The sequence below is a fragment of the Coregonus lavaretus genome (assembly GCF_964263955.1).
Source record: "Coregonus lavaretus genome assembly, chromosome: 25".
Lineage (NCBI taxonomy): Eukaryota > Metazoa > Chordata > Actinopteri > Salmoniformes > Salmonidae > Coregonus > Coregonus lavaretus.
Window position 1 is genome coordinate 10475721 of NC_140012.1, and position 10168 is coordinate 10485888.

Genomic DNA, 10168 nt, shown 5'->3' on the forward strand with positions numbered 1-10168 from the left:
GGCTTTTTCTTGTCATCAGGGCATGAGAGGCCGCAAACCCCCCCAGAACTGCTCTCAAAAACTACGATGTATGCCACATAGTTTGCTGGGTCCTGTAATTCAAGGCCATGTGTGAACTGACTAGAGCTGTGTAAAGCAAGGTGTATGAATGTCATTGTGGCAGTCAAAACATCCTGTAAACTCTACTGACTTTGTTATTATGCAGTTCTATAGAGATAGTGTCCATCTTGGGAGATATCTTAAAAACACGCCCCTTCGATACAGTTACGACTTTTTCGTAGCAGATTAGGAGGATTACGCAACAAGTTAGGATAATTAGGTTAAGATAATTAGGTTAAGATTAGGATTAGCGAAAATGCTAACTTTACCTGCTACGAAAAGTCACTTGTATCGAAGTGGAGTGTTTCTAGTGAGTCCCATTTTGTGAATGGTTTTACCACCACCAGGTGACAAAATAGAAGAACTACACCACACATACTAATTTCCTGTAGAACCGGAAATGGTGTCATACTCCATCATCAAATTCCAAATATGTCTGCTGCTGTTTTGTTCTGACTACAAAACAATCTCGTGGAGAATGGCAAACATCGGAGATAACGAGCTAGAACAGCTCGAATACCTCTCGTTGGTATCCAAAGTGTGCACAGAACTCGACAACCATCTGGGGATAAGTGATAAAGATCTAGGTATGTAAAACTGAAAGTTGTGTTTTTGTTTAGCAGTTAGCAAGGTAGTTAACCAGCTAAGTTAGCTACCTGTTATCCAACGATAGATAGCTAGCTAGCTACCCAACTGTCTACTGTCTAGCTACCCAACTGTCTACTGTCTACTTACTAGCTAGATAGTATTTGACCCAAAACGAGTCCAAGTAACTCGCTTGGCACTAACTTGTGGTTGTCTTGTTGCCGAGACAAAGTTCACCGGACTAACGTTAGCTAACTAACACAACATTGGCATATTTCGCTCTGTCTGACCTAGCAAGCTCTCAACTCAAGGCAGCATTCTGGCTTCTCCCGACAGTTCTCAGGCAACATTCGACTGCCTCATGTGAACAACAATCCCGACGCTATGTTTTAACGTTTAGAAACTAAAATAATCATTGCTTGTGATATGGCTTTCGAGACATATGGCCCTTAATTTTCATAAGCGATAAAGAATCCTTCAAATACAAAAATATACACTTACTGTCAATTTTGGACAGATCCATAGACCTATGGATGACTCCATCTACGAAACGACACTTCCGGTACACTTCCAGAGTTACACTTACACCAGGTGTTCTGCGAATGTTAGATGGCTAATTAGCGCAAGTGGTCGCCTCTTGTCTGTCTTCTGTTCTGTAAAAAAAAAAGTGCTGTAACATGGATATATGGCAGTGTGGGAACACTAACTATAAAGGTGTGTATCAATTTAATCATTTTTTAAAATATATATATATATATATATATATATACACACACTACTGTTCAAAAGTTTGGGGTCACTTAGAAATCACCTTGTTTTCTAAAGAAAATAAATTTTTGTCCATTTAAAATGACATCAAATTGATCAGAAATACAGTGTAGACATTGTTAATGGCTATTGTAGCTCGAAACAGCTGATTTTTTAAAAATGGAATATCTACATAGGCGTACAGAGGCCCATTATCAGCAACCATCAGTCATGTGTTCCAATGGCACGTTGTGTTTGCTAATCCAAGTTTATCATTTTAAAAGGCTAATTGATCATTAGAAAACCCTTTTGCAATTATGTTAGCACAGCTAAAAACTGTTGTGCTGATTTAAAGAAGCAATAAAACTGGCCGCCTTGAGACTAGCTGAGTATCTGGAGCATAAGCAATTGTGGGTTCGATTACAGGCTCAAAATGGCCAGAAACAAAGAACTTTCTTCTGAAACTCGTCAGTCTATTCTTGTTCGGAGAAATGAAGGCTATTCCATGTGAGAAATTGCCAAGGAACACCAGTCTCCGTCAACAGTGAAGAGGCAACTCCGGGATGCTGACCTTCTGGGCAGTCTGAGATATGGCTTTTTCTTTGCAACTCTGCCTAGAAGGTCAGCATCCCGAAGTCGCCTCTTCACTGTTGATGTTGAAACTGGTGTTTTGCGGGTACTATTTAATGAAACTGCCAGTTGAGGACCTGTGAGGCGCCTGTTTCTCAAACTAGACACTCTAATGTATTTGTCCTCTTGCTCAGTTGTGCACCGGGGCCTCCCACTCCTCTTTCTATTCTGGTTAGAGACAGTTTGCGCTGTTCTGTGAAGGGAGTAGTACACAGCGTTGTACGAGATCTTCAGTTTCAGAAGAAAGTTATTTGTTTCTGGCAATTTTGAGCCTGTAATCGAACCCACAATTGCTGATGCTCCAGATACTCAACTAGTCTCAAGAAGGCCAGTTGTATTGCTTCTTTAATCAGCACAACAGTTTTTAGCTGTGCTAACATAATTGCAAAAGGGTTTTCTTTATGATCAATTAGCCTTTTAAAATGATAAACTTGGATTAGCAAACACAATGTGCCATTGGAACACAGGACTGATGGTTGCTGATAATGGGCCTCTGTACGCCTATGTAGATATTCCATAAAAAATCTGCCGTTTCCAGCTACAATAGCCATTTACAACATTAACAATGTCTACACTGTATTTCTGATCAATTTGAAATTTTAATGGACAAAAAATGCTTTTCATTCCAAAACAAGGGAATTTCAAAGTGACTCCAAACTTTTGAACGGATATGTGTATATATGAATAAATAAAATAATAATGGTCAAATATTTGTATCGCTAACCCAACATCGACCAGAGCTTGTCGTCTCCAATGGGAGCAAGTTAATCATAGTGGGCAGAGCCAAGCACGAGCTAGTGAGATCCTATTGGTGCGTTTATTTGCATATTTCTGTTTAGGGAACGCCTACCCTGATGTGTGCGTGTGCAATAACTCAATTCGCCCTAGCACTCCTTCTAAATAATGCAATGTTTTTAAACTTTAGCAAAGGGTAAAGTCTACAAAATGCAGTCCACTCTGTTTGTTACAGATTCTAGTTTTGGAAAAAACTGTATGAAGATAAAATGTTTCATTGATGAGTAATTTGCACGATGTCGGCCAAATTCCATCTTCTCCCACTGCCGGCCACTTGGCTTCCTCCCATCACCATATTTGGTAGTGAGTGGAAACGCCAACTGGAAGCTTCACATTTATACATCCTGTGAAATATCTGTCTCATTGTTCTATCTGTGATAAGGTCCTTATGCTTCCAATACCCTACCGCAAGTGACGCGTGTTAATGTTCTTAACAAAACTTCCCCATACAGAGGACGTCTTCGCCCAATGACTCTTATGTGTAATGGAACTGAGTCATGATCTAGGGCTATGTCTGACCCTAAAGTTGGCTAGCTAGCTGGTGTGATAGCCCCGTTAGCAAGCAAACAAGGCTACACTCAAAATGTTTAGGGTTAACGTTACTTGGCTAATCAGATTAATATTGAACTAATGTGTATGTTCTTTGCCTCACAGCCGAGTTTGTCATCAGCCTTGCTGAAAAGCAACCAACATTTGATGGCTTTAAATCACTTCTGTTGAAAAATGGCGCAGAATTCACAGTAAGTACAGACTACCTGTCTGCTGCTATCTACTGTAACTAGCTAGCTAGATAGTAGCCAGCAGATCTGACCCGCTTGCGTACCGCTGAGCTAGGGTCGTACAGACTTCCTGTGTAGATTAAGACACCGCGGAGCCGGCGCAAGATATGGCTAAAAAAAGTACCTCGATCCAGGGATGAGAAATACGGTGTACCGTTATACCGAGAAGATTGAATGACTGATAGTTTGAGTAAACTGCCATTTTCATCCTCACGCTAACTAGCAGTAGCTACAGCAGCCATTATGGAATGGCATGTCACGTTGAACAACAAAGGAGCTGATTGGCTGACACTACCATTCCAAAATGGCTGCTGTGGCTTCTGCTACCTAGCATGAGGACGAAAAGGGCAATTTTCTGGGAAAATGAGCAGTCGTTCAATCTTCTCGGTGTAACAGTTGGGATAATGGGACAAGTCGGAGTACAACACATTTCACATATCTCGAGCCGGCCCCGTAGTGTCTTAATCTACACAGGAAGTCTCTCCGACCCTAGTGCAGCTGTAAGCAAGCGGGTCAGATCTGATGGCTATGTACATTTTTCTATGAACACAGTAAATTCAATTTATTTTTCCATGTTTCAGGATTCACTTGTCGGCAATTTGCTCAGACTTATTCAAACGATGCGGCCTCCACCAAAGGAATCTACAAGCAAAAGTATGTGCGCTATATTCCACCTATATCATTTGATAATTTATAGTGATGTATGCTTTTCACTTACTCTATGCCAATTGCAAAGGAATGGGCTTTTGCGAAGTATTCAGACACTTTGCTATGAGACTTGAAATTGAGCTCAGTTGCATCCTGTTTCCATTGATCATCCTTGATGTTTCTGCAACTTGATTTGAGTCTACCTGTGGTAAATACAATTGATTGGACATGATTTGGAAAGGCACACACCTGTCTGTATAAGGTCCCACAGTTGACAGTGCATGTCAAAGCAAAAACCAAGACATGAGGTCGAAGGAATTCTCCGTAGAGCTCCAAGACAGGTTTGTGTCGATGCACGGAGCTGAGGAAGGGTGCCAAAAACAAATTCTGCAGCATTGAAGGTCATTCTTAAATGGAAGAAGTTTGGAAACTGGCCGCCCGGCCAAACTGAGCAATCTGGGGAGAAGGGCCTTGGTCAGGGAGGTGACCAAGAACTCAATGGTCACTGACAGAGCTCCAGAGTTCCTCTGTGGAGATGGGAGAACATTCCAGAAGGACAACCACCTCTGCAGCACTCCACCAATCAGGCCTTTATGGGAGAGTGTCCAGACGGAAACCACTCCTCAGTAAAAGGCACATGACAGCCCATTGGAGTTTGCCAAAAGGCACCTAAAGGACTCTCAGAGAAAGTGAGAAACACGATTATCTGGTCTGATGAAACCAAGATTGAACTCTTTGACCTGAATGCCAAGCATCACATCTGGAGGAAACCTGGCACCATCCCTATGGTTTAGCATGGTGGTGGCAGCATCATGCTGTGGGGATGTTCTTCATCGGCAGGGACTGGGAGACTAGTCAGGATCGAGGGAAAGATGAACGGAGCAAAGTACAGAGATCAATGATGAAAACCTGTTCCAGAGCGCTCAGGACCTCATACTGGGGCGAAGGTTTACCTTCCAACAGGACAACGACCCTAAGCACACAGCCAAGACAGTGGCTTCGGGACAAGTCTCTGAATATCCTTGAGTGGCCCAGCCCGAGCCCGGACTTGAACGCGATCTAACATCTCTGGAGAGACCTGAAAATAGCTGTGCAGCAATGCTCCCCATCCAACCTGACAGAGCTTGAGAGGATCTGCAGAGAAGAATTGGAGAAACTCCGCAAATACAGGTGTGCCAAGCTTGTAGCGTCATACCCAAGAAGTCTCGAGGCTGTAATCGCTGTCAAAGGTGCTTCAACAAAGTACTGAGTAAAGGGTCTGAATACTTATGTAATTGTGATATTTCAATTTTTTTTTATATTTGCTCTGTTATTATGGGGTATTGTGTGTAGTTTGAGGGGAGGGGGGGACCAATTTAATCCATTTTAGAATAAGGCTGTAACGTTACAAAATGTGGAAAAAGTAAACGGGTCCGAATACTTTCCGAATGCACTGTATATGCTATTGTTACTATGTTGTAGACTTGCTGAGTTGCTGACTCTTTACTCTATGATTCTAGCCTTTGAGCCTATGGTCAAGCAGAAGAGTGAGAAGGACAAACTGAAGGAGTTGTTTCCAGCATTATGCAGGCCAGACGATCCTGCTCCCATGGTAAGTCTTTGTGTTATAACTTAGTTAATTTGCAGGTGAAATATACAGTATAGGCTATACTTTGGTTGACTGCGTGACCTACTGACATTTGCTCTACCATTTCTGACCCCCCCCCCCCCCCCAGGCCATACTAGATGAAGATGATGTGAAGATTGCAGACGCCGCCATGAAGGAGTTGGAGATGTTCATGCCCAGTGTGAGTAGATCAGACTCAAAGAGCAAGAGCAGGTAAAGAGATTTCACCTATTAAACTCTTATTGGCTTCAAGTGTACATTTTGCTCAGTTACATAGATTGGAGCTCATAAATTGCATTCCTCAGGTCGGACAAAAAGAGGCGGCACAGCAGAAGTCGGAGCCGAGACAGGGACAGGAGGAGGCGTCATCGTTCTCGGTCCCGCTCACGCTCTAGATCTCGCTCTAGGGAACGTGATCGTCAGAGAGACAGAGACCGTGAGAGGGACCGCGACCGTGGTAAGAAACGTGCATCTCGCTGGAGTGAGCGCAGTCGCACCCCCAGCCCCCACCGAGACCGAGACAGGGACCCAAAGGAAGGCTCTGACCGGTGGAAGGACAAACACGTGGACCGCCCTCCACCAGAGGAGCCTACTGTGGGAGACATCTTCAATGGCAAAATCACTAGCATCATGCAGTTTGGCTGCTTCGTGCAACTGGAGGGGCTGAGGTCAGTAAAGGAGTTGTGTTAATGCTAAGCCAAAAGTCATTAGTTCAATAGTAAAGAACTTGTTTCGCGTTTGAGTGGCCAATGTTGAAAGCCTTATCTGTTTTGCATTGTAGGAAACGCTGGGAGGGGTTGGTGCACATCTCTGAGCTACGCAGAGAGGGACGCGTTGCCAATGTGGCTGATGTGGTCCAGAAAGGTCAAAAGGTCAAGATCAAGGTGCTGTCCTTCACTGGCTCCAAGACCAGTCTCAGCATGAAGGTGAGTGTATTCTACCATATTGAGCCAAAGTGCCTTCAGAAAGTATTCGTACCCCTTGACAAAATGTTGTTACAGCCTGAATTCAAAATGGATTAAATATTTTTAAAAATCTCACCCATCTACACACAATACCCAATAAACTTGTTTTTAGAAATTTTAGCAAATGTATAAAATGAAATTCTGAAATATCTCATTTCCATAAGTATTCACATCCCTGAGTTAATACTTTTGTAGAAGCACCTTTGGTGGCGATGACAGCTTTGAGTCGTCTTGGGTATGTCTATCAGCTTTGCACATCTGGATTTGGGGATTTTCTCCCATTCTTCCTTGCAGATTTTCTCAAGCTCTGTTAAGTTACAATAGATGATGAGTGGCGGTGAACAGTGATCTTCAAGTATTTCCACAGATTTTCAATAGGATTCAAGTTGGCTTTGGCAGGACCACTCAGACTTTCACATCTCTTGTTCTGAAGCCATTCCAGCGTTGCTTTGGCCGTATGCTTGGGGTCATTGTCATGTTGGAACATAAATCTTCACCCCAGTCTAAGTTCATTTACACTCTGAAGCAGGTTCTCATCAAGGATTTGCCTGTATTTGGTGCCGTTCATTGTTCTCTCTATCCTTACCAGTCTCCCAGTCCCTGCCGGTTAAAAAGCATCCCCATAGCATGATGCTGCCACCACCATGGTAGGGATGGTGTTAGGTGGGTGATGAGCTGTGCCTGGTTTTCTCCAGACATAGTGCATTTCATTCAGGCCAAAGAGTTCAATTCTTTTGTCCCATCAGACCAGAATCTTTTTCACATGCCTTTTTGCAAACGCCAGGTGTGATGTCGTGTGCCTTTTTCTCAGGAGTGGCTTCTGTCTGGCCACTCCCATAAATCCCAAATTGGTTAAGTGCTGTAGAGACTGTTGTCCTTCTGGCATGTTCTCCCATCTCAGCTAAGAAACTCTGTAGTTGTGTCAGTGGTCATTGGGTTCTTTGTCACCTCCCTGACCAAGTTCTTTCTTGCCCGTTTGGTCGGACGGCCAGCTCTAGGCAGAGTCTGGGTAGTTCCATATTTTTTCAATTTCCCAATGATGCAGACCACTGTGGGGTTTCTGTTACATTTGTTTAATTATTGGAGCGGGTCGCCTCGCGGATATTTATTTTCATTTCGGCAGTAAGAACAAGCAGTTCACTCTGATTTCGCTGTCATGCAGCCTCTGAGTGCCACTGCCATAGAGGAAAAATGGAGCACAGTGACAGTCATGCTTGTTCCTTTTACGTGAAACTGAAAACCATTCAAAAGTTATGCCCAATATTACTGGAGCTACCTTCTGCCCTTTCTACCGCTATTAGTGCACATTTTATCATTTTATAAACCATCTAGCGGGCTGCTTGTTTTTGGACCTTGTTTAGTCATGTTAACTGGCTAGTCTAGCTAACAACATTGTACCTTGGCTATGCACAAATGTGGATGGCACTGGGAAAAACAGAAAGGGGATATATATATATATATATATATATATATATATATATATATATATATATATATATATAGCCTACTCAAAGAGATGCTTCAAAGGTAGAATCCATATGCCTAATCAAAGTAATTCTAAGCTGAATCAATTTTTCTGGTGTTCCTTAAATTCAGTTTGGTGCCTAACTGTTGGGAGGGGAGGGGGGTGAGAGATGTGTAAAGTTGTCTGACGAGTAGACTAAAGATGGTTTCATATAGGCCTAGTGTGTTTTCCCCTTACTGCCACAATGAAAATGCAGATCATTATGCATTTACAGTACCAGTCAAAAGTTTGGACACACCTACTCATTCAAGGGTTTTTCTTAATTTTTACTATTTTCTACATTGTAGAATGGTAGTGAAAACATAAAAACTATGAAATAACACATGGAATCATGTAGTAACCCAAAAAGTGTTAAACAAATCCAAATATATTTTATATTAGAGTTTCTTCAAAGTAGCCAAATCAAATTTTATTTGCCACATGCGCCGAATACAACAGGTGTAGACATTACCGTGAAATGCTTACTTACAGCCCTTAACCAACAATGCATTTATTTTTTAATAAAAAAGTAAAATAAAACAACAACAAAAAAGTGTTGAGAAAAAAAGAGCAGAAGTAAAATAAAATAACAGTAGGGAGGCTATATACAGGGGGGTACCGGTGTGGGGGCATCAGGTAGTTGAGGTAATATGTACATGTGGGTAGAGTTAAAGTGACTATGCATAAATAATTAACAGAGTAGCAGCAGTGTAAAAAGGTGGGGGTGGGGGGGGGGCAGTGCAAATAGTCCGGGTAGCCATGATTAGCTGTTCAGGAGTCTTATGGCTTGGGGGTAGAAGCTGTTGAGAAGCCTTTTGGACCTAGACTTGGCACTCCGGTACCGCTTGCCGTGCGGTAGCAGAGCGAACAGTCTGTGACTAGGGTGGCTGGAGTCTTTGACAAAATGTAGGGCCTTCCTCTGACAACGCCTGGTATAGAGGTCCTGGATGGCAGGAAGCTTGGCCCCAGTTATGTACTGGGCCGTACGCACTACCCTCTGTAGTGCCTTGCAGTCGGAGGCCGAGCAGTTGCCATACCAGGCGGTGATGCAACCAGTCAGGATGCTCTTGATGGTGCAGCTGTAGAAGTTTTTGAGGATATGAGGACCCATGCCAAATATTTTCAGTCTCCTGAGGGAATAGGCTTTGTCGTGCCCTCTTCACGACTGTCTTGGTGTGTTTGGACCATGTTAGTTTGTTGGTGATGTGGACACCAAGGAACTTGAAGCTCTCAACCTGTTCCACTACAGCCCTGTCAATGAGAATGTGGGCGTGCTCAGTCCTCTTTTTTTTCCTGTAGTCCACAATCATCTCCTTTGTCTTGGTCTTGTTGAGGGAGAGGTTGTTCTCCTGGCACCACACGGCCAGGTCTCTGACCACCTCCCTATAGGCTCTCATCATAGTCGGTGATCTGCCACACTGATCAACACGGGGGGCCCCTCAGGGGTGCGTGCTCAGTCCCCTCCTGTACTCCCTGTTCACCCATGACTGCATGGCCAGGCACGACTCCAACACCATCATTAAGTTTGCCGACGACACAATAGTGGTAAGCCACTATTGTGTTGCTTACCACTATTGTGTCGTCGGCAAACTTAATGATGGTGTTGGAGTCGTGCCTGGCCATGCAGTCATGGGTGAACAGGGAGTACAGGAGGGGACTGAGCACGCACCCCTGAGGGGCCCCCCGTGTTGATCAGTGTGGCAGATGTGTTGTTACCTACCCTTACCACCTGGGGGTGGCCCGTCAGGAAGTCCAGGATCCAGTTGCAGAGGGAGGGGTTTACATTTTACATTTACATTTTAGTCATTTA

The 10168-nt window shown here is 43.5% G+C and overlaps 1 protein-coding gene across 1 annotated transcript in view; it reads left to right on the forward strand.

Moving 5' to 3' along the window:
- Positions 1 to 499: 499 nt before the first annotated feature.
- Positions 500 to 10168, forward strand: part of LOC311100801 (ATP-dependent RNA helicase DHX8) — a gene marked incomplete at its 5' end in the record, with an annotated part of 17567 nt that continues 7898 nt past the window's right edge. The window contains 7 exons of the mRNA XM_084141767.1: positions 500 to 686; positions 3511 to 3596; positions 4217 to 4289; positions 5783 to 5874; positions 5999 to 6102; positions 6195 to 6557; positions 6671 to 6815. Of these exons, the coding sequence (XP_083997893.1) occupies positions 500 to 686; positions 3511 to 3596; positions 4217 to 4289; positions 5783 to 5874; positions 5999 to 6102; positions 6195 to 6557; positions 6671 to 6815 (1050 nt within the window). The remainder of the gene's footprint in view (positions 687 to 3510; positions 3597 to 4216; positions 4290 to 5782; positions 5875 to 5998; positions 6103 to 6194; positions 6558 to 6670; positions 6816 to 10168) is intronic.